This window comes from Engraulis encrasicolus, chromosome 10, assembly GCF_034702125.1.
Source record: "Engraulis encrasicolus isolate BLACKSEA-1 chromosome 10, IST_EnEncr_1.0, whole genome shotgun sequence".
In the NCBI taxonomy this organism is placed as follows: Eukaryota; Metazoa; Chordata; class Actinopteri; order Clupeiformes; family Engraulidae; genus Engraulis; species Engraulis encrasicolus.
This window is the reverse complement of record NC_085866.1, coordinates 19,148,191-19,173,777: the sequence shown is the minus strand read 5'-3', so window position 1 is coordinate 19,173,777 and position 25,587 is coordinate 19,148,191. Positions and strand designations below refer to the sequence as shown.

Below are 25,587 nucleotides of genomic sequence, written 5' to 3'. Positions count from 1 at the left end.
TATTTATGTAAGCTACTGGATACCTGAATTTCCCCCTGGGGATTAATAAAGTTACTCTACTCTACTTTTCTCTCCTTTGCCTTCTCTAAATCCCTACTCCTCCCCCCTCTTTACAGCTAAGCCAATTTCTATACGACACTAGACCCTCATATTCCGACCCAAAAAAATCCGCCCTCTCTCTGTCTCTGTCTTTCTCTCTCTCTCTCTCTGTCCCTCCCTCCCTTTCTTGATTACCTCTCTCTCTTTAGGGTTAATCCAATTCCTTATGTGATAAACTCTCTACTCTATCAGTAAGCTGTTCTCTTCTGTCTGTAGTTTAGCTGATTCCTACGCAAGTAGACCATCTGATTCTGACCTAAAACACAACTCTCTTCCTCTCTCTCCCTCTCTCTCTCTCTCTCTCTCTCTCTCTCTCTCTCTCTCTGTCTTTCTCTCTCTCTCTCCCTTCAGGGTTCAGCCGATTCCTATGTGAGTAGACCGTCTGATTCCGACGTGTCCCTGGAGGAGGACAAGGAGGCGTCTCGGCGTGAAGCCGAGCGCCTAGCCCAGCAGCAGCTCGACCGGGCCAAGGTACACTGGGGTACACACAAGTGTGTGTGTGTGTGCGTGCGCGTGTGTGTGCGTGTGTGACAAGGTGTATGAGCCTAGCTGTACGTTTGGAGGAGGGGCCCTCTGAAATTACAACAAAAACACTTAAGTGTTGATTTTGTGTCAACATGTTTGATTGATAGCTTTACATTGCCCATTATAAATATCCACAGCCTTGTTGGGTTGAACCAACTTACAAAGATCCATGAGACATGTTGCCTTCATTTTATTAATGCTCAGCATCTTTTACTTTGATGCGGCGTATGTATGTGAATTCCTTCCCCCTTTAATATTCAGAGGAGGACAGTATGCTGTCTCCTTTACTGTAAATTATCTTCTCGGCACCACACACACACACACACACACATTATGGGGACAGATGGCGGCTGCCTACAGATGGCAGGTGCTTACGGTGCTGGTTTTTAATGTGCTGTTTACTGCGCAGACCAAACCTGTAGCGTTTGCCGTCAAGACCAACGTGAGTTACTGTGGGGCCCTGGACGAGGACTGTCCTGTCCAGGGAGCGGCCATCAACTTCGAGACCAAAGAATTCCTCCACATCAAAGAGGTGAGAGAGAGAGAGAGAGTCGCATGCACACACGCAGACGTGCGCGCGCACACACACACATGTGCACACACGCATGCACGCACACACACAAATGCACGCACACACAACTTTGACTATGCAATGGGCAGCATGACTATTGAAGCTTCAGTCCGTAATCAGCTTCTAGAGTTATTTGTTTCCAATAGAGATGTACAGGATCCAAGATCCGGTTCCGGATCCGGCAGGATAATAGGGTTTTTTCAGACTATCCGGATCCGGTTCCAGGATCCAGGATCCGGTAGCCAAGGCTTTTAAGTCAAAATAGTTTGAGCCAACGTGATAAAAAGGGCCCACTTGTGTGAGTAGGCTATGTGTTTCAACCCTTTCGTAGGATCCGGTATCCGGTTCCGGATCCGGCAGGATCTTAAGCAGTGGATCCGGTATCCGGCAGGATCCTAAAAATCAGGATCCGGTGCATCTCTAGTTTCCAACCATTCAGTAGTCCCTTATTCGTATTTACTCAGGATTCACTATGTTACTACAACATTACGTTAAGGATAGTGGCCAACGAGGTGTCCCGATATCAAGCTATAACTCAAAGTGTAACTGCCTAATTCAGACAACATTCACACAACAATGAATGAATACCATTTACCTAAAAGAGCTGAGAGAGGCACACAATGTAGATATTCAATGTATTTATGTACTTGTACTATGATCAGAAACATGGGTTTAGAAGTTACGGTAACACTTTATTTTAGGGATACATCTATTAGCACTAATACGTAGTACAATGTTAATGCCTGCATAAGTAACTTGTAAGGCATGTACTAAGCAAACGCTAAGGCCTACTAGGTCCTTACTAAGGTTAAATTGTTAATAAATCCCTTGTTGTGCATGAACAAGACATTTGCGAATACATGCCTAACAAATGTTTCATTTTGCTTTGTACATGTCTTACTTATACAGTTACTTATACAGGGACATTATATGTATTAGTGCTAATAGATGTGTCCCTAAAATAAAGTGTTACCGAAGCTACTATAGTATCTCATATTTCTTTGAGTCATTTACTGCACTGCGTTCCCACTAGGGAAGGAAATGAATACCATTTACCAGTCAAATAGCGTATTTCATTATTGTTATTAATAATAACTGGGTCAAGGTCATTATTTATGTTTCATGTGGCCCACACACTTACCTTAGGAATGTTTAATGTGATAGTAGCTATTACAGTATGTGAAGCTCCTAAAATACAGATTTGCCATGCCAGACTCTGAACAACGGTAAATTGTGCCGTGGAGTTTAACCCATTGACGCCTAAGGAACTTGCAAAAAAAGGTGCTGAATCCCTGAGACCTTTTTAGGAAAAGCTACCATCGGCCTATAAAAAACCTAAATATCTCAGCTTCTGAAGCACATAAGTTGCATTCAAATACTAAGACCCTCATCTTTCATTAGAATGTGTTCATTCATCTCAAACAAACAGGGATTTTTAATAAAGTTGTCTCAAGTCTTATGAGCCTGAATGTTGCGCAATGGAGCTCCAGGCGCCAGGGCCAATGTTGCGCAACGCAACATCAGGCATCAATGGGTTTAAAGGTGAAAGTGTAGCCAGTGAAGTGAAACCAAATATCTAAACAAGTACCACACGAGCACCTGCAGTGACACTGTCCCTGTGCCAGACTTAAGAGGGGTCAGTCTTTAACACTGATGACTGAGGCCAGACCTGACTTAGTCATCGGTAAATGGAGACAAAGCCTGGAGCCACATGCACACGCACACACACACACACACACACATACACACACACACACGCACGCACACACACACACACACACACACACGCACACACACACACACACACACACACACACACACAACACTCCACACACACACACACACAACACACACCAAGCACAGTCCAAGCAACTAAACTGCACTAAACTGCACTCACACCTGCAGGTAGCATGTGTCGGCTATGGACTTGCCCATATTTCCATATATCCTCTTCTCCAGGAAACACACTCAAGCCTTTAATATTAATTCATATTATTGTCAGGCTTGCATTTAATAATAATATTGTCATGCTAGCATTTTTTGAAATGAAGGTGACTCCACCTTGGTTTGACTGCACTGTGACGTGCTGTTGTAGAGTTGTGATAATATCTGGTTATGGAGTATGTTGATGTTATGCTGTAATAACACATGCATATGAGTATCAAATGATGCTAAGGCCAGTGTTCTATGCTGTGCCGTTGTATAGCAATGGCCACTGTAACATGTTGATAATTCAGAATTAAATAGTTCTGTCGGGTTTCCATACTTAGCACTTGTGAAGTGTTTACATTGTGTTTTCAAAGCAGAATGATGTAAGCTTTTTTTTTTTAGAATTAAACTTAGTTAATTCTGAATTAAATGTCTCATGTAAACGAGGCCATTGACTGGTTATGGGTGCATATAAGGCTGCTGTGCTGTACCATGATACTCCAGTATAATAATTACTGGTAATGGGAACATATTACCACTTGGTGTGATGCTAAGGCCACTGCTGGCATTTTGCAGAAGTATTACAATTACTGGTGGATCAGTGTATCACCTGCAATGTATTATTCTTGTGGTGTTGCAGAATACTATTGCAAGACTGGCAATGGCGGGTTATGGGAATATGTTGTTGCAGAAGTATAACAATGACTGGTGGATTGGTATTACTGTGTTTTTGTTGGTATTGCAGAAGTATAACAATGACTGGTGGATCGGGCGCCTGGTGAAGGAGGGAGCAGACATTACGTTCATCCCTAGCCCAGTCAAACTAGAGGCCATGAGGATCAAACAGGAACAGAAAGCTGCCCAGAGGTGGGACTCTTACGTGTGTGTGTGTGTGTGTGTGTGTGTGTGTGTGTGTGTGTGTGTGTGTGTGTGTGTGTGTGTGTGTGTGTGTGTGTGTGTGTGTGTGTGTGTGTGAGTGTGTGAGTGTGTGTGTGTGAGTGTGAGAGAGAGAGAGAGAGAGAGAGAGAGAGAGAGAGAGAGAGAGAGAGAGAGAGAGAGAGAGAGAGAGAGAGAGAGAGAGATTGTGATATTACTGGAAAGATGTACTAATTGTAGCCGACTGAGTGTGATCTTTAAATTGGTAATGGGAACTGATGTTACTAAATACTGCATGAGGACGAATCTGCACAAGAGACGGAACCATCTAGCACTATAAGGAGGAGTTGATAAATAGTGTCAGTTAGTAGTAGCTGGATTAGAAGTGATGTCTTTCTAAACTCCAGAAAGTCTAATATTTATTAGCGACAGTGTTAAAATTAGGCCTTTTAGACAACATAACAAATTAAGGTCTGGTATTGCACTGCAGTAGCAGACAGCATTAGGATCATATCTGGTATTAGCAAGTCGCCGAATATAAACTGAGAATTGAAGAAGAGGGAGGGTCATCAACAGCCCTTTGTGCTCAACTTCTGAATGCAGCCTGGGACTTTTCATATTTGCTCCAATAGTGATGCATTATGTTGTTCTATCTGAGCAAAATGTTTTTTGTTTTGTTGCTGTAACGACATGTCCTATAGGAACGTGTATAATAGTAGTCAGTAGCTGTAATCTTTGCTGTAACTGCTTGCTGCCCTGCAGGAAAGCTGTTGCTTCATCTGGCGGCTGGAGATCCACCCCTCCCTCTGCAGGTGAGGTGCATGCTGGGAGAGGAGCATTGTGTTGGGGTTGGGTGAATTCTTATGTCTGGAAAAGAGTCATGTGTTTGGATTGGGTATATTTATTATACTGGAAAAGGAGTTCTGTATTGTGCTTGGGTGTATTGTCACAATGGCATCAGAGATGTCAGAGATGTCTAACTGGACTTCTGTCTAGAGCTTTTAGATGTTTTGTCTCTTCAACTGGGAGCCTTTTTCAGTTCTAATTCTAATATGGAAACCAGAATCAGACAGAGAATTCTGATTGCCACATCAGAATTTGAACTGAGAAATTCTTGCAGTGAAGAGAGGAAATGAGTCCAATTACCCAAAACTTACCTCTTTTAATTAAGATGATTTGGATGTAACATGCTTCTCAGACATCAGACATGTTATTCCTGGTTTCTGGAATTATAAAAAAAAAAGTCACAGATTTTATCTAATCAGCTGTGAATCCGACAGGTGTTCTCAAGACGGTTAGATCAGAGAGTCAGTTTTAGAGGTAATGTGAAATGTGACAGGGTGACTTTCTGCCTAGGAACGGGCTTTGTGTTCTGATGATGACCTGATGTCCGATTTGGCATGAGGGCTAGGTAGCGTTGAAATTGTTATTACAGATACCGGTAGGGCTCTAAATTAACACCAACCAACCTGCAAAATAGCTGGTGAAAATCCAGTATGGCTGGTGGAAAAGAGAGCAGCCACTTTGACCCAGTGTGTGTTTAGCTAGTAAGATTAACTTCTACTAGCCACTTTGGCTGGTGATGAAAAAAAGTTCATTTAGAACCCTGCCGGTACGTTAGGTAATAGCATTGAAAAATGTATAGTAAGCGTCCCTGATTTTTTTATTTTGCAATCTGAAAGAATAGATGCTGTGATGAGACTTGGTCTGATTATGTAAATCTCCTGAGTGTTTATTCTTTTGTTCTCGAAAGCCAAACAGAAGCAAAAGCAGGTAAGTTTGAGCTGTGTGTGTGTGTGTGTGTGTGTGTGTGTGTGTGTGTGTGTGTGTGTGTGTGTGTGTGTGTGTGTGTGTGTGTGTGTGTGTGTGTGTGTGTGTGTGTGTGTGTGTGTGTGTGTGTGTGTGTGTGTGTGTGTGTGTGTGTGTGTATGTGTGTGTTTACATGTATGCTTGTGTGTGCGCGTGCGTGCATGCATGCATCCGAGCGTGCGTGTGTGTGAGAGAGAGAGCGAGAGGGAACATGCCTAGCTCATAACCATCCACTATCATTTGCCTCTTCGCAGTGTAGAATGTTTCAATATTTCTCATGTACACAGTCAAAGTGGCCATATGTGAATCTGTCTACCGCACTGAGGCTGTAAAAAATCGTTTAATAAGAAGGAATCCATGTGGTGGTTATCTGTTATCCGCAGACGGAGCATGTACCACCATATGACGTGGTGCCATCCATGCGGCCAGTGGTGTTGGTGGGTCCCTCTTTAAAAGGATATGAGGTAGGCTAAGCCCCATGCTAAGTCCCATACTAAACCTGATGCAACAGCAACACAGTAACACTGTTAAACTGACACTCTGGTAGTCGAATTTAACACTCCTGGTGTTGGCTCTACACTCTTAAGTGTTCATTTAACACGGCAAAGTGTGCTGTGCATCATTTCGCTATGGCGTCCTGTCAGTGAAGCTGCATATATCTGTGGGTGCACATACATGTATGCATGGGAGCGTTTGTGTGTCTGTGGGTAGTCTATACATATATGTATGCATGGCTGCATGTCTATGTGTGTGGATGTTCAGATAGGATCTGCACACAGTACAACACACCTACCGTTTGATCCTGTTGTGTTTATGTCTGCTTGTCAGTGCTCATGCCTGTGTGTGTTTATGTGCATACGAATATGTGTATGCGTGCTTATGTTTGCGTGATTGTATGTATGCATATGTGTGCTTGTCCGTATCTTTGTGTAATGTAGAAGTGTGTTTGTGTGTCTGCGTGTGTGTGCGCATGCTCGTGTTCCTGCATACAAGTGTGTGTTTGTGAAAAATTCATGCGCTGCGCTCCACAGAAACGCTTCAGAAATGTTTCACAGTCATACGTCAGCCTGCTCTCTCCCTCCCTGCCTCCTTCTCTCCTTCTCTAACTCTCTCCCTTCATCACTCTCTCTATCTCTCTTTCTGTGTATGCCTCTCCCTTTCTCTTTCCTTCTCTTCCTCTCCCTCCCACTCTCTCTGTCTCTACATCTCTCGATCTCCGTATCTCTCTCTCTCTCTCTCTTTCTCTCTCTCTCTCTCTCTTTCTCTCTCTCTCTCTCTCTCTCTCTCTCTGCCAGTGGGGAGAGGCAAGAGCAGATTCTCTCTGTTCTCCGAGACATCTATTCTCATTGCCAGTCTAAATTAAACCGCTCCTCCTCCTCCTCCTCCTCCTCCTCCTCCTCCTCCTCCTTCACCTCCTCCTCCTCCATCTTCACCTCCTCCTCCTCCTCCTCCTCCCCCTCATCCTCCCCCTCTGTCATCTCCCCCGTCCATGCAAAACACATTAAACTTTCACTACTCCCCTGCCAATGCCCTGTGCTGTGCTGTGCTGTGCTGTGCTGTGCTGTGCTGTGCTGTGCTGTGCTGTGCTGTGCTGTGCTGTGCTGTGCTGTGCTGTGTTGTGCTGTGCTATGACATGCTGTGTCGTTCTGAGCTGTGCTGTGCTATACCATAATGCTTTGTGCTGTGCTTTGCTGAGCTGAGCTGTGTGTTATGTGTGCTATGATGCTGTTCTGCTTGACTGTGCTGTGCTGTGCTGTGCTGTGCTGTGCTGTGCTGTGCTGTGCTGTGCTGTGCTGTGCTGTGCTGTGCTGTGCTGTGCTGTGCTGTGCTGTAGTGTGCTACCCTGCTGTGTTGTTCTACTATGCTGTTCTGTACTGTGCTGTTCTGTACCGTGATGTGTCTGTGCTGTACTGAGCTGTAGTGTGTTCGCTGCCATGCTGTGCTTTTCTTTGATGTGCTATTCTCGACCTTCTCACATATACTAAAGAACAAGGTCACAGGTAACACTTTATAATAAGTACCCCTTTTTAGGCATTACTTAAGGGTTAGTTAAGCCTTATTTTACCATTAGTTAACCCTTAGTGAATCACGAGTTAATCATTATCTAAGCATTATTTCTCATTTCCGAACTATTATCTACTACCGTTAGTAAATGGTTAGTGTGTGCTGATGTAACGGTTCGCTAAGCAAAGTTAAACCTTAGTTAAGCCTTATTTTTAACATTAATTAACCCTTAGTGAATCACAAGTAAGTCGTTATGTATGTGTTATTTCTCATTTCTTAACCATTAACTAATACCGTTAGTAAATGGTTAGTGTGCGCTGATGTAACTACTCGCTAAACAAAATTAAGCATTAGTTAACCCTTAGTGAATCACGAGTCAGTCATTAAGTATTTCTGTGAAATTATTAAGTACTGTTAATTAATCATTCGTCTATGGTGATTTAACTTTCTGATAAGCATTAGTAAACCATCATTAAAATGTCTGATAACCTACCTTTATTTATGAAAAAACATTATCTCTTTGTTGTCTCCTACCACCTAACCATTAACAAGTACTATTAGGCATGTATGGTAACGGTTTGTAAACTCTTGCTTTAGCATCAGTGAAGTCTTATTTAACCCTTTTGTAATGGTTAGTGTGTGATGTTAGTGTGTGCCTAGGCCTAAGTTGAGGCTCATGCGACTGCCCCTCATGGATGTTTCTGGACATTAAACAAATGACTTGTTTAAGCGTTGCTTATGCATTATCAAGGAATTACGAACCATTACTTAAGTATATCTGGGGAACTGATCTAAAGTGAAAACCTGTTATGGCTTTACAACACATTAACGAATGACTTGATAAGCATTGCTTATGCATTACCAAGAAGTTTCAACGCAATAATAACGCATATCTGGGAACTTTTTAAGTGAAAACCTATCCATACTTTCCAAAACATTAACAAATGACTTGATAAGCATTGCTTGTGCACTATCAAGGATGTATAACCCATTACTTAAGTATAGTATCTGGGGAACTGATCTAAAGTGAAAACCTTTCCATGCTTTCCAAAACGTTAACAAATGACTTGATAAGCATTGCTTATGCATTACCAAGAAGTCACTACTCATTACTAACGCATATCTGGGGAACTTTTTAAGTGAAAATCTCACCATGCTTTCCAAAACATTAACAAATGACTTGATAAGCATTGCTTATGCATTATCAAGGATTTATAACCCATCACTTAGGTATATCTGGGGGACTGTTCTAAAGTGAAAACCTTTCCATGCTTTCCGAAACGTTAACAAATGACTTGATAAGCATTGCGTAAGCATTATCAAGAAGTTTCAACGCATTAATAACTCATATCTGGGGAACTTTTTCTGTGAAAATCTTTCCATGCTTTCCAAAACATTAACAAATGACTTGATAAACGTTGCTTATGCATTATCAAGGAGTTACAACTCATTACTTAAGTATATCTGGGGAACTGATATAAAGTGAACACATTTCCATGCTTTACAAAACGTTAACAAATTATTTGTTAGGCATTTCTTATGCATTATCGAGAAGATTCAACGCATTACTAACGCATATCTGGGGAACTTTTTCAGTGAAAATCTTTCCATGCTATCCAAAACATTAACAAATGAGTTAATAAGCATTGCTTATGCTTTTATCAAGGATTTAAAACCCATTAGGCCTACTTAAGTAGGCCTATATCTGGGGAACTTCTCTGAAGTGAAAACCTTTCCATGCTTTCCAAAACGTTAACAAATGACGTGTTAAGCATTGCTTATGCTTTATCAAGGAGTTACAACTCATTACTTAAGTATATCTGGGGAACTGATCTAAAGTAAAAACCTTTCCATGGTTTACAAAACGTTAACAAATGATTTGTTAGGCATTGCTTATGCATTAACAAGAAGTTACAACTCACTACTTGCGCATATCTGGGGAACTTTTAAATTGAAAACCTTTCCATGCTTTCCAAAATGTTAGCAAATGACTTGTTAAGCATTGCTTACGCATTATCAAGGAGTTACAACTCATTACTTAAGTATATCTGGGGAACTGATCTAAAGTGAAAACCTTTCCATGCTTTACAAAACGTTAACAAATGATTTGTTAGGCATTTCTTATGCATTATCAAGAAGTTACAACTCACTACTTGCACATATCTGGGGAACTTTTGAAGTGAAAACCTTTCCATGCTTTCCAAAACATTAACAAATGACTTGTTAAGCATTGCTTATGCATTATCAAGGAGTTACAACTCAATACTTAAGTATATCTGGGGAACTGATCTAAAGTGAAAACCTTTCCATGCTTTACAAAACGTTAACAAATGATTTGTTAGGCATTGCTTATGCATTAACAAGAAGTAACAACTCACTACTTTTAAAGTGAAAACCTTTCCATGCTTTCCAAAACGTTAACAAATGACTTGTTAAGCATTGCTTATGCATTATCAAGGAGTTACAACTCATTACTTAAGTATATCTGGGGAACTGATCTAAAGTGAAAACCTTTCCATGCTTTACAAAACGTTAACAAATGATTTGTTAGGCATTGCTTATGCATTAACAAGAAGTTACAACTCACTACTTGCGCATATCTGGGGAACTTTTAAATTGAAAACCTTTCCATGCTTTCCAAAACGTTAACAAATGACTTGTTAAGCATTGCTTACGCATTATCAAGGAGTTACAACTCATTACTTAAGTATATCTGGGGAACTGATCTAAAGTGAAAACCTTTCCATGCTTTACAAAACGTTAACAAATGATTTGTTAGGCATTAACAAGAAGTTACAACTCACTACTTGCGCATATCTGGGGAACTTTTAAAGTGAAAACCTTTCCATGCTTTCCAAAACGTTAACAAATGACTTGATAAGCATTGCTTATGATGAAATAACACATACATAACGACTTACTCGTGATTCACTAAGGGTTAATTAATGTTAAAAATAAGGCTTAACTAAGGTTTAACTTTGCTTAGCGAACCGTTATATTAGCACACACTAACCATTTACTAAAGGTAGTAGATAATAGTTAGGAAATGAGAAATAATGCTTAGATAATGATTAACTCGTGATTCACTAAGGGTTAACTAATGATAAAATAAGGCTTAACTAACCCTTAAGTAATGCCTAAAAAGGGGTACTTATTATAAAGTGTTACCAGGTCACATATATCAGATCAACCAAAGGACATGATCCCACCCCTCACCCACCCACCTTACCCACTGACAACCAGACGTCGTATTAAATAGAAGTAAAAGTAGGCCTACTCATACAGATGTAATTACAGCACTAGTAGTATGATATTACAAAGTTGAAACCATAATATCATACCACTAGTATTGTAATTACACCTGTAAGACTACTTTTACTTCAGCACCTCCCCAATTCTGTGCCATCACAGATAGCATTTTATTATCCTAAATAATAGGGTAATTATTTTAATACCCTAAACATTTATTACTCTTGTCTGACACCTGTGTTTATTGTTTTCAAATCTCACTTTAATACACTCTTTTGAGCTTCAGCCAGTGTGTATGAGCATGAGGTGACATGAGATAATTGCATTTGGCTTAATTCATTCCTTCAGAGAGATTTTGTTCTTTTTTCATTTCTGGTTTAGAATCGTCTACTCCATTCAGACGAAAATATAGCCTGTCAGTGTCATTTTAGTATAAACCCTCTCTGTAGGCTATAGTTGACATTCATTGTGGCTGAGCAGTGTCATGGATAACAGCCTAATTGTCACTTGTAATGAATTAGTAATTCCCCACGTATTAACTGTATATGTTGACCACCATGAAGCAAGTTTTGTCTGGGCTAGCCTAGGAGCTCTCCACACTGATTTAGATAGGAATTCAAATATATGTAGACAGGCGATAATATTATTAAATTCTACGATTCTTTACAAATATCAACATTAGCTATTACGTAACACACATCTATCTAGTGTAGCTTGTGATGTGAGAGTTATGTTATGTTCTCAAAACGATTGCCACTACATGATTCTATCGCATATTGCATATTATAAACATCAATTGAATAGGTTTGACTCCTTCATTGCTTGTCCATGCTCTACAGGTGACAGACATGATGCAGAAAGCTCTATTTGACTTCCTGAAGCACAGATTCGATGGGAGGTGAGAGCTACTGTATTTATTTCCCCTGTATGTATGTACAGAAATAAGGTGTCTAATGCCAAGGTGTATAGTGCTGAAAATGAATAATTGTAAGTTGCTTTGGATAAAAGCGTTGACTAAATGTAATGTAATGTAACGCAATGTAATGTAAAGAATGTACTTGCACTAATGAAGCGTGCACTTCTGGTCTTTTCCCTCTTGGGCAGAATCTCGATAACTCGGGTGACAGCTGACCTGTCTCTGGCTAAGAAGTCTGTCATCAATAAGAAGCCTATCATGAACAGCCGCTGCAGTCTAGGTGAGTTAGATACATTGCTTCTCATAACCCATGGCAAGCCAACACAGCAAATGCTTTGAACATACTTGTGAAATGTGCATATTGTAAATTGGTTAAAAAAAAAAGTTTAAAACTTAGTGTAATTTAAGGCTGGGATTTATCTACATAAGAGGCAACACTATGCACGTTACCCATGGTATCGCTTCGGCATGCACTCTATTACCGGTATGCAATTTAATGTGCAACTTGTTTGCTTAGCGTCACTGTCTATTGTCCCATGACTACTGGGTATCCGCTACTGTTTTACTGTCTGTGCATATTTACAAACCCCAACTCCGATGAAGTTGGGACGTTTGGTAAACAGTGAATAAAATCAAAATGCTATCATTTTCAAAACATTCAATCTATTCATTAGATGGAGAATAGTGAAAAGACAACATATTAAGTGTTAAAACCGAGAAAAAATATTGTTTTGGGGGACATATGTACTCATTTCTAATTTGATAAATCCAACACGTCTCAAAAGAGTTGGGACGGGGATCAGTGAAATTTAGTAAACATCCAAATAAGATAAAACAACAAAGAAGAACATTTCAAAATGAATTGTACTGACGGACAATATAGGTGTCCAGGTATAAGATCATCACAGAGAGGCTGAGTCACTCAGAATTAAAGATGCAAAGGGAATAATTACCATAGTTATTACATACATTTTTGAATTCCCTTTGATTTACCACGATTGAGTGTATGTAAGACATATTTTTGTTAATAAAATCATTGTATAGGTTCATGACATCATGAAATATATATTGGCTGTAGTCTCACTCTAATTCCTGGAGTGCTAGAGCTATTGAAAATTGACCATATTAAGAATGCTTAATGCATGAAAATGACACAGGGGTTTAACATTCTCCTAAGCACCTGAGCTCACTTGAAATAGACCCAGAAGACATGGGAAACTGTCCTTTGCTTACAGAAGTCAGCAGAAGTTGTAGAAGTCCATTCTTTTTGACAATAATAGAGCATTGCACATCCTGTGCTACAGTGAAAATGGACCATCCAACTTGTGTTAGTGCTAGCTTCAAAAGTCAGCCTCCATGATGGCATGCGGATGCAGTAGTGCATTGGTTAAGATGTTCTCACTCATCTGTAGAGTTAAATACAGTGCTGAATGGTATAAATGGGTTTTAAACAGCATGAAAAGCCACTCATGCATTATATTTTGAAGGGAGATCTTCGATTACTGCCACATAGTAAGGTCAAATTGCATTCTCTACTATGTTTTAACAGTTTGGCTCCATCATAAGGACCAGCATGTGATAAAATGGTGGGTTTTTGGTCAAGACCTGTCACACTGTAAGCACTACAGAAATGAAAACATTGCAAAACATGACAAGGAATACACCCACCATTTAAGCTGGTGAAATCATGTCCAAGATAGGAATTAACACTGTTTTTTATATAAAATCATCTCATCGGTTAATGTATTTAACTGTTAAGTGTTGTCTTTTATTTTGTTTTTAGTCTTCCTCGACATTTGCTGCCATTTATTGTCCCCGTCCCAACTCTTTTGAGACGTGTTGGATTTCTCAAATTAGAAATGAGTACATATGTCCCCCAAAACAATATTGTTTCTCGGTTTTAACACTTAATATGTTGTCTTTTCACTATTCTCCATCTAATGAATAGATTGAGTGTTTTGAAAATGATAGCATTTTGATTTTATTCACTGTTTACCAAACGTCCCAACTTCATCGGAGTTGGGGTTAGTATGTGCTCTGCTGTTGTGTGTCTCTGTCCATTAGACCTATATGTCTTTGATGTTATTATGTGTTGTCCATTATACGGTATGAGTCAAAACAAAGTCAACTATGCTGACATGGCAATAAACTTAATTGAAGGCATTCTGTTCTATTCTGTTCTGTTCTGCTCTATTCTATTCTATTCTATTCTCTTTTATTATCTTTTATTCTGTTCATGCAGCGGAGGTGCAGGGTGAGATTGAGAGGATATTTGAGTTGGCTAAGAGTCTTCAGCTAGTGGTGCTGGATGCCGACACCATTAACCACCCAACCCAGCTCCTCAAGACCTCCCTAGCCCCCATCATAGTCTATGTCAAGGTCTCCTCGCCAAAGGTATGAACACGTCTCATGAACACGGCAGAACCCTGTATTTACTGTATATTGTCTCGGCTAGACAGGTGCTATAAAAATGGGGGCAGAAACGCAGGAATTTATTAAGCAATTGCCCCTGCAGGCACATATAACCTTTTCATTGGTACAGTAAAATAAATAATTAAAATGGCTGCCCTTTAGTGACGTTTATTTGTGCCTCCATTCCTTTAATTTGCTTTTCACTCAATTGAATTGGAACAAATCTTGTTTTTGCTCTTTTGTTCTCTCTTTCTCTCTCTTTCTTTCTCTCTGTTGCTTTCTCTCTCTTGGTCTCTCTCTCTCTCTCTCTCTCTCTCTCTCTCTCTCTCTCTCTCTCTCTCTCTCTCTCTCTCTCTCTCTCTCTCTCTCTCTCTATCTCCCAGGTCCTACAGAGACTTATAAAGTCCAGAGGAAAATCACAAAGCAAACACCTCAACGTCCAGATGATGGCAGGCGATAAGCTGGCGCAGTGTCCTCCGGTAAGGTCCTCTACTCACTTTTCTAGAAACCATCCAAAAATATTCATAACCTCTTTGACCAAAGGGGCACGCCAGCCTGTTCATGCTTTGCTGAAAAGACTCAACTACATCACAACAGCATTGCTATGACATTATAGAGAGCCTTAAGTTACAAATTAAGACTTGGTCATTATAGTTTTGTTGACAGTAAGGTTATAACATAGGCTCTGCGCAAAGGAGTTAAAGAAACACTTCAAGTGTTTTTTCTACCTTGAAATAATTAACTCTACAGAAGAGGAATTAGGGCCCCCACTCATATAGGCCTACAAGATAGAAATGTCATATTGAAGCATAGAAACAACATGTACATTTCTTTACATCTGCATGCAGTTTGAAGCTGTTTCCCTTTTTACTGCACACAAAATGAAGACAATTAATTCTGTCTTTATCTACTGTCTTTCATGGTTTTGTGATATCATGTCCATTTTAGGTGATGTAGATGTCTTACTCAAGTATGATTGGTCCCCATTCTGTCCCCATTACTTCTACATACTAGTATCCTTGTCACACCCACTATTTCTGACTGTCTTGTGCTGTGATGTCCACTGTCTGTTTGATATCTCTGTGTCTATTGTTGACTATTTTGTGATCTGGTGTGCACTGTAGGAGATGTTTGATGTCATCCTGGATGAGAACCAGCTGGAGGACGCGTGCGAGCACTTAGCCGAGTATCTAGACTTCTACTGGCGGGCGACACACTACCCTGGCTCCGCCCCGCTCTACCCTCTAGTGGAACCCAACGCTGCCACCCCTCCCTCAGCCAACTCTAGCCAACAGGTACATACCTGCACACTCTCTGACACTGCAGTAGCCCAAAGCATCTCGATCTGCTGTAGATACATGGCACAGTTCCTGGAACAACATGGGGATAGATACTTAGGCCAATTTAGCCATTCTACCTCCTGTATCAGCATGAAATATGAACCTGCTACCCACTGATCACAAGACCCTAGCACCATTTGGCCACAGCTGCACATAATCTATCGTTTTAGTCTTCCCTTTAGCACACTCAACAAACCCAGCCAACAGGTCTGGTGATGAACACCATTGTGTGATTAAGATGTTAAGTGCACACACACACACACATGCGGTATATACTCGCCAATTTGGGAAATCCATCTGACCTTGAAGTCATTACATATTCAGTGCATCAGCATTGGCTGTTTAAGAGGCTAATTTGACATCTTGGGCATTAGCTGACTCTGCAGCATAGAGAGTGATGAGTCCATCTAGATAGCATCTGTTTTACCCAGGGAATACAAGCTATAAATGCTAAATTTAGTACGGAATGGAGGCTTCTAATGCACAAGTGATAACCGGAAGATCTTCGTGGACATCACGGACAGACCATTAGAGAATCCAGTTCTTGTTAAGAGTAAATGTAGAAACCGCAGGCACTCTAAAACTATTCTTGAACTATTCTTGAATTTTCAGCACATTTTGTTTTGTATAACATTTCATAACATTTGACCTTTTGTGTTTCATATCAGTTCTCAGAGACACAAGAATTAATTGAATGAGCACTTCAGTCATCAGGGTAAGTCAAATTCAGTACATCTTCATATCTACCACCACTTTTTATTAGAAGGATCCCTCAATCATCTGTTAAATAACGTCACGTTACACTTGTCTGATGCTTTTATCCAAAGCAACTTACTCTCCTTATAACTCCAAAGCAAGTTATTTAGGTGCCAGGTATTCTGACGTGCAAAACAAGAACGCAGTAACTCAAAAATGGTAGATTTTTTTTTTTTAGATCGGAAATGGGCTTTAAACTACCTCATTTGTCTTGTGTCAAAAAATGGTGGTCCAACACTGTCCCGTTTTAGAGAAAAATAATTTTGAAAGTGCAAAAATGACCCAAAAAAAGTTACTGTGGTGTTGGATTAAAGGTTACGTCGTGCTAAACAAAAACGCAGTAAGTCCGTGAGTTACTGCTGCACTTTCCAATGGGAATGGTTTCGGAGTAGACAGTAATACTAGCCAAGAATGCAGTAACTCATGCAGTAACTCCATTTTGTGGCAGTAATACCAGCCAAGGACGCAGTAACTCTGTTTTTTGTGGCAAAAAGACACATAAATGTTTTTTTTGGGGGGGGGGGGGCGGGTTGGGTTGTGTGCATTTAATTTCTATCCTAAAAAAGTATTACCAGGAAGTGTCACCACCACTGTGATGTAAGGATCTATTTTATTATGCGCAGTCATACATCAATGTGTTACACCCCGTATATAAGTCACATCACCTGTGTATCATATCAGTGTTGTGTATGCGCAGTAACAAGAGAACCTGTAATACATGCCACTCAGTTTGAAGTCAGATAAAGAAGTCAATGGAAATAAGCTTCGAGTTGTTTCATTATAGCTTCACAACTTCACATGGTGTCAGAAGCTAAGGAATGGCGAAATTCCATCCTCCAGAAAGCTTTGAATTCAACCATCCTGAGCGTTGGCCGGAATGGAAGCAACGTTTTTCCCGCTACAGGACTGCGGTGAAATTAAACAAAGAGGAAGACGAGGTACAAGTATCTACTTTGATTTATGCACTCGGAAAGGAGGCAGAACAGATCTTTAGTACATTCGTTTTCGAAGAAGGAGAAGAAGAGGCTTACTATGATAGTGTGTTAGCAAAGTTTGACAACTATTTTGTGCCTCAAGTTAACGTGATACACGAGCGCGCACGATTCCACCTGCGTGTTCAGAAGCCATGCGAATCCCCTGAAGAGTACATTCGCAGCCTTCATGAACTAGCCCAGACGTGTGCGTTTGCAAATGTGAAGGATGAGAACATCCGCGACAGGCTTGTTGTCGGAATTATCGATAAAGAACTGTCTGAAAAGATGCAATTAATGCCGAAATTAACGTTGGCCACAGCAGTGGAACTAGTGCGACAATCGGAACAAGTGAAAGAACACATCAGTGAACAAACAGCTAGCAACAGTGCTCATGTGAACGAGGTGGCACGACAGCGACAACAGCAGCAGCAGAAGGGAAAGTGGAAACCCAAAAGCGGACACGGACAAGCCAACAAGCAACAGAAAGAAAGCACTGGTGAGTGGAAATGCAAAAGATGTGGCAGAAGCCATGGGAGGAATGATTGCCCAGCTAAAAATGCAACATGCAGACGGTGCAATAAAAACGGACATTTTGCAATAGTGTGCCGCACCCGAGAGGTCAATGACATTTGTGCACCACAAGATGGCGCCGTTGCCACACATTTCCTAGGTGAGACCAGGGATGTGCAGGAAAACAGTGCATGGACTATTACTCTCCCAATACTTGACACTGCTGTTAATTTCAAAATTGATACAGGGGCTGATATCAGTGTAATTTCTGAAAAGACATTATTAAGCCTGAAATGCAAACCTAAATTGACAAAAGTGACAGCCAAGTTAGAGAGCCCAGGAGGGAAACTACTGTGCAAAGGGCAGTTTACTGTCACAACTACTGTGAAGAACAAGCCATTTAAGATAAAGCTGTTCGTAGTGAGTGGATCTTCTGTGAACAACCTCCTAGGACGCGGAGCATCAGTCGCAATGGGCTTAGTCAAAAGGCTGGACGAGCTCAGCTCAGCAGTCCCAACAGACATAGGTCTGCTAAAAATTAAGCCAATTCGGATTTGCTTGAAAGACAATGCTGTCCCATACAGTGTCGCAACGGCCAGAAGGATTTCTGTGCCAATGCTTTCCAGAGTCAAGCTGGAGTTAGAAAGAATGATGGCAGCTGGTGTAATAGAGGAGATAAAAGAGCCAACTGAATGGTGTGCGCCGATGGTGGCGGTCCCCAAGAAAAATGGACAAATTCGGATTTGTGTAGATCTCAAACAGCTCAATAAAGCCGTAAAGAGAGAGAAATACATGCTCCCCACCATTGACGAAATCCTACCTAGGCTAGCAGAAGCCAAAGTCTTTTCACTCCTCGACGCAGCCAGTGGCTTCTGGCAGTTGCCTTTACATGAGGACAGTGCAAAGCTGACAACGTTTTTAACACCCTTTGGCAGGTACTACTTCCGACGCTTGCCTTTCGGAATTACAAGTGCGCCAGAGATTTTCCAGAGAGAAATGGCAGAGCTCCTAAAAGACCAAGAGGGAGTAGCAGTTTTCATGGATGATATTTTAGTGTACGGAAACACAGCAGATCAACATGAACAAAGACTTCAGAGTGCACTACGCACCATCGAGAATGCAGGACTGAAATTGAACAATGAAAAGTGTCTGCTGAGACAGAGCCAGCTCTGCTACTTAGGGCACGTGATCGACAGCAATGGCATACGTCCCGACAATGCCAAGATCGACACCATAACCCAGCTACAGCCACCTGAGGATGTTTCTGACCTGAGGCGGATGCTAGGCATGGTCCACTACTTGGGCAGGTATGTTCCACACCTGTCTGAGGTCACAAGGCCACTCAACGAGCTCCTGAGAAAAGACACAGCATGGACCTGGGGCCCGGCTCAAGATGAAGCATTCCACAAGGTAAAAGTCCTAATCACAGAATCACCTGTTTTGGCATTCTATGATGTCACTAAGAAAACAATTGTTAGTGCTGACGCCAGTAGTTATGGACTGGGCGGTGTTATCCTACAGGAGCACCAGGGTGTACTGAAACCAATAGCCTACTGCTCAAGAGTGCTTACAGATGCCGAGAAAAGATACGCACAAATTGAGAAGGAGTGCTTAGCCTCCGTATGGGCGTGTGAAAAGTTCTCCAGATTCCTGTATGGCCTAGAAAGCTTCACCCTCCAAACTGACCATAAACCACTCGTCCCGTTAATAAATGCCAAGGACCTTGACGCAGTCCCACTCAGGTGTCAGAGATTGCTAATGAGAATGATGCGTTACAATCCAGTTGCAGTGTATGTGCCTGGCAAAGAGCTAATTGTAGCCGACGCGCTTTCAAGAAGCCCCCAACCTGTCATCACTGCGGAGGTCAGTGAGCTGATCGAGGAGGTGGAGGCGTATGAGGAAGCAGTCAGCAGCGCATGGCCCATCTCGCCCACCAGATTGGACATTGTTAGGGCAGAGACAAAGAAAGATGCGGATATGGAAAAGGTGAGACACTACATCAGGGCCGGCTGGCCCAAGTATGCTGCTAATGTCCTTCATGCAGTGAAGCCGTACTTCAGTGAGAGACACCACCTGTCCATCTCCAAGGGGCTAGTGCTCTACGGTGACAGAATTGTCATACCCCAAAGCATGCGCACTGACATTTTACAAAAGATTCACAGCGGACATCAGGGCATCGTGAAGTGCCGTGAGAGGGCGCAGATGAGCGTCTGGTGGCCCGCCATAGGACAAGACATTCAGCAGATAGTCAGCAGCTGCAATGACTGTCGAGAGTCACAACCTACACAGAGGAAAGAACCGCTGCTGACCACCCCGCTGCCTGCCCGTCCGTGGGAAAGAGTGGGAGCGGACATATGTGAGTTGAACAAGCAATACTATCTAGTTGCTATAGACTACTTCTCTAGATATATAGAGATTGCACATCTTCCTAACTTATCTGGTGAGACAACCCGTGCCAGACTAAAGTGCATATTCGCAAGATGGGGCTGTCCTTCCGTCTTAATTACAGACAACGGCCCGCAATTTAGTGGCCGAGCATTTCAGCAGTTTGCAAAGGACTATGACTTTCAACACATTACAACCAGTCCCCATTACCCTCAGGCTAATGGTGAAGCAGAAAGGGCTGTACAGACCGCAAAGAAAATTCTGAAACAGTCTGACCCTTTTGCAGCTCTGCTGAGCTACCGATCTACTCCTCTCCAGGCCACAGGCGCGAGCCCAGCGCAGCTCATCATGGGGAGGCAGATCAGGACACCGATCCCCACACTGGAATCAAACCTACAGCCTGCCTGGCCCGACCTGCACAAGGTGAAACAGGCAGACGCCAAAGCCAAAGCAAGCTACAGGCGCAACTTCAACAAAAGACACAATGTCAAAGACTTACCTGAGCTTAGTCCTGGAACCACAGTTGCCCTGAAGCTTGACAGCGAGCAAGGATGGCGAAAATGTTGCAAAGTGCTCAAAATGAGTGAGACTCCAAGATCCTATCTCATACAAACAGAGACAGGAGTGCTGCGCCGCAACCGTCATCATCTCATGCCCAAAGTCGACCAGGATGACGGCCCAGGAGCGCCGGAGCAAGACGCACCTGCTGTTCCTGAGCAACCTACACCTGTGCTGGATGCACAGGCCGACACTCAACTGCACCAGAGTCCAGATCCCCAGCCACCAGCAGCGGAGGCCGCACCGACTCCTGAGAAGACTCATCGTGGCCGTGCAGTGAAGCCTCCAGAAAGATACAAAGACTTTGTGCAGTACTAATAACATTTTGTTTTACAGGATGTCCAGGCTGAAATTAACATGCTTTCTTTACAGGTCCTGAATTCAAGACAAGACTACGGAAAGGACTGATTTTATTAAAGATTGAGTTTTCAGTTAATGGGTTTAAGTAAGAAGCCTTATAGTTTAAATTTATCAAGAGGCTATTGTTTTGAATACACTTAATGAGTTAAAGGTGTTAATAGGAAATGCTACAGCTTGGATAACCTGAGTAAACATTTAAGTATTTGTTTACACTGTTATGATGTTATCTCAAAAGGAAGGGTGATGTGATGTAAGGATCTATTTTATTATGCGCAGTCATACATCAATGTGTTACACCCCGTATATAAGTCACATCACCTGTGTATCATATCAGTGTTGTGTATGCGCAGTAACAAGAGAACCTGTAATACATGCCACTCAGTTTGAAGTCAGATAAAGAAGTCAATGGAAATAAGCTTCGAGTTGTTTCATTATAGCTTCACAACTTCACAACCACTTTACCGACAACACAGTTATATAGGAAACTTTGAAGCCTTTTTTCTCAGTTTGCCAGAATCTGAGTTACTGCGTTCTTGTTTTGTAGGGCAGTATTAGCTAGGTTCCTTGCTCAAGCGTTAGCCATGGCTGAGGGTGCCAGAGATCTCCCTCATTCTTCCTACTGGTACCAACTTCCAACCTTCAACCTTCTGCTGTCACTTAGGGTCAGGGTTACATTACAATACATTATATTTCACTTAGCTGACACTTTTGTCCAAAGCAACTTTCTATTACATTTACTGTAAGTGCAGGGTAATGGTTACTGTCCCTGGAGCCGTGTGGGATTAGGTGCATTGCTCAAGGGCACCTCAGCAATGTTAGATAGTTAGATAGGGAGTGGAAGGATGGGATTTGAACCTGAAACCCTCAGATCTAAAGCCCATGTCCTTAACCACTAGGCAACAGCTGCCCCCATTAGTAAGGGTTAGTCACTTACCCTTTGTGTCTCTATTCATACCTCTGTCTGACCTACAGGTGGGTCCATGTGGCCAAGACGCTTCCAGACGGTTTCAACTTCCAGGAGCCTCTGGTTCTCCAGGGCCTGTCCATCTCAGCCTCCACCATCACGAGGCCCGGAGCTGGGGGCCCACAGGCAGAGAGAGCAGGTTGGAGAGCCGGAGGCTGCAGAGGTGGAGGAGAAGGTGGAGGTGGAGGTGGAGAAGGAGGAAGAGGAGGAGAATCTGCTTCCTTCAATGTAAAAGAGCACAGACGGTGACTTAATACCCATCCATGCTGCCAACGCTGCCCCCCCCCCTGCCAACCCTCCCCTGCCACCCTGGAAAACACTCAGGAGCACCTGCTGCAGCACAATACACCCCATCGCACCCCCAACCCCCCCAATACCTCCTGTCACCCCCACTGCTAATACGTCCCATACCCCTCCCAAGGCACAATGCACACCTGCACACTATTCTACTCTATACTCACTGCTAGACATCAGTACGACCAGTGCCCCCCCCGCCCAAAAGGTTCAACGAATACAGTTTCTTCCCTGCTACCAAATGACCTGAAGAGACCTGAGGTTTTAACTTGCAAAGCACAGCCTGCCCTACTTAACTTTACTGAACATCAGTATCAGCAAGATAGCACAAAGCTCCTCAGCTTCGCAGATTCAAAGTTCTAAGAGGTTATTCAGAGTCCGCGACTGAAACTCAATATCTATCCTTGCGTTGATTCCTACGTACGTCCTCTCTGGCCTCGTGCCACAAGGCCTGATGTGATTGAGGATCTCTCAATACCTACGGTGATGTGGGAGGATGTAGGAGGAAGGCGAGATGTCCTCCTCAGGCCCGGGAGCCAAATCTGCCCCGCGGAGCCATTTTATTCTGCACGCAAGATCATTTCAAATGTGTATTACAGTTGGCCCACTTACACCACTCATGTATAGCGTAACAACACTTGAATATAGCATTTGTTGTGTCACAGGATGTGCAGACACATTTGAGCTAACATATATGATGTGAAAGGGTGTGTGTGAAATTTTAACTTGATGTATGAAGTGCATGTACGCACAATTTTAGTCCATTTTTTAAAATAAATGTTGAGTTCGGCCCGTGACTTTGTTCCAGATTTTCCAGGCTCTTTCAATTTGAGTTTGACACCCCTGATGTAGGAGGAAGGCGAGATGCCCTCCCTTGCGTCCTTTGTGTCCTCCCCGAAGGAGCCGAGGACAGACGGCAGAGGAAACAATCGTAAGATAGATATTGAGATCCAGCACACAGCTGCCAACAAAAGTCAGCTTTCACCTGGGCACTGATGTTGCACTGGTAGCCAGGCGCGATCTTAGGGGCAGTACAACTGGGCAATGACCTCGGGCGGCCCCCAGGAAGGGGGCAGCACGCCATGAAACAACACAAATAAGTGCTGTTGCACCAGGTGACTTGGTGAAGAGATATCCAAAGTCAGGTGATATCAGTCACTCACTCACAAGTACGCATAGGAAAATAACAGCAATAAAACATATGAGGAAACAAGCTAGCGATACAAAAAGATTATTCATGAAGAGAATGGGTTGTAGCTCACCCTGCCGTGTCAATCTTGTACATAAATAAGTCAATATGATGCTTCCTGATCAGGGATCACACACTAGCCAATCCGGTGTGAAAGGTGTCAGAGACATTGACCCAAAATTCGCATCGTGTAATAGATTAGTGTGAGGCTAGCAGTAAGCAACATCCTCAACAGCAACTGGCAGCAGGTAGCAGCAAGACACTGCACTACAACAAATTACATGTTATACAGTAGCAGGAAAGCGCACACCTATTTGCTTAGAGCATATAAAACTGTCTTCGTTGAGGTACTTAGAGCATTTGAGCTAGCCACATGGTACAATCACTGGTCAACTGACATCAAGATTATTTACAATAGTTTGCTTGTAGTAGGCCTATATGAAAAATGTGACTAGGGTTAGGGTTAGAAATATGGCAGGGTTGCCAGTTATTGTTTACAGTTGCACTGGATGTTCTTCCTGTTGTCATATAACAACTCACCAGTGAGTTGGACTGTAAAACACCCTTGCAAATGTAGCATTTGAGCTGAATAATAGGTGGAGCACTACATTACCGCAAAGCACTCTTTCAAGTAGCTTCAACATAACCATACATGCTGCATGATCACTCTTTAATCTTCAAGTAGTGGCTCTGACTAATCCGACCCATAAACTCTGCATTCCCTGCCTGTACATTGCACAGGATGCTAGCCATGGCCAAACATAACTACATACGTATGTTCAGCATGTATGTGTACATGTATACGTACTGTATGTCATGGCAGGACTGGTTGGAGCATCTAATTGCCCGAGCATTTGTAGCTGAGACCGACCCTGATGCCTGTCGGCCCACTGGGAAAATGCCTTGTATGTCAGATGACCAGTCCAGGCCTGATTTACATGTTCATACAGTATGTGTGCATGTATGTCCAGGGCTCTGAATTAACTCCAGCCAGCTGGCCAAATGTTGGTGGAATTTACTGCCACTTTGACCCATTAGACCGTGTGTATTTTTTGGCTAGTATTAACATCCATTAGCCATTTGTGCTGGTGATGAAAAAAGTTAATGTAGAGCCCTGTGCATGTCTATGGCTTAGCTGCTGATCTTAGAGCGCCCCCTGGTGGACATCTTCCTGTTTGAGCATTCACTGGTTCTGTATTGATGGATTGTTTCATATTTCCTCTAATTCACAACGGCAAATGTGTGTGCTAAGGCACCATGTTTGGGGAATAAAATCTTCAAGTGTCAGATAACAGTTTCCAGCTAGACTAAATGAATGGGCCCCTTTAACTTTTCTCCTTTTGAATTTAATTTCACCTTGATGCAGCTAGGGGGTATATATTTCACACTGTTGCCACTTTTTTATGTAGCATCACAGCTTGAAGTGTAGAGGTGCACACATTCTCACAACCGACTGTTGTGAGCTGCTGAAAAAAAATCTCCTTTTGTGGTTTGTTGTTTTGTCTCCACTAAGTTAATTCTGAGCTATCGCGTAAAAGTGATTCTTCCTAAATGCTTTCGGACTACTCTTATGTTTTGGACGGAGCCCTCTGTAATGTTTTTATATTTTTGTTCCTGTGACATGACTTGAATTTAAAGTTGATGTGGTGCATTGTGAAACGGACATTCTCTCTCTCTCTCTCTCTCTCTCTCTCTCTCTCTCTCTCTCTCTCTCTCTCTCTCTCTCTCTCTCTCTCTCTCTCTCTCTCTCTCTCTCTCTCTCCATACATACACAACCACAAACATACAAACACACATGCATGCATGAACACATACAGCCACGGACATACATCATACACACACACACACACACACACACACACACACA

The 25,587-nt window shown here is 42.3% G+C and overlaps 1 protein-coding gene across 1 annotated transcript; it reads left to right on the top strand.

Annotated features, from left to right (window-relative positions):
- Positions 1–444: 444 nt before the first annotated feature.
- Positions 445–22,326, top strand: cacnb3b (calcium channel, voltage-dependent, beta 3b; the record flags this gene model as incomplete). Its single annotated transcript, XM_063209623.1, has 13 exons — positions 445–570; positions 1,034–1,156; positions 3,870–3,991; positions 4,763–4,812; positions 5,754–5,773; positions 6,193–6,273; positions 11,902–11,960; positions 12,167–12,258; positions 14,221–14,372; positions 14,774–14,869; positions 15,515–15,685; positions 16,399–16,445; positions 22,246–22,326. Coding segments are annotated over 12 exons (1,122 nt in total), but the record flags the coding sequence as incomplete, so codon positions are not given.
- Positions 22,327–25,587: the final 3,261 nt, after the last annotated feature.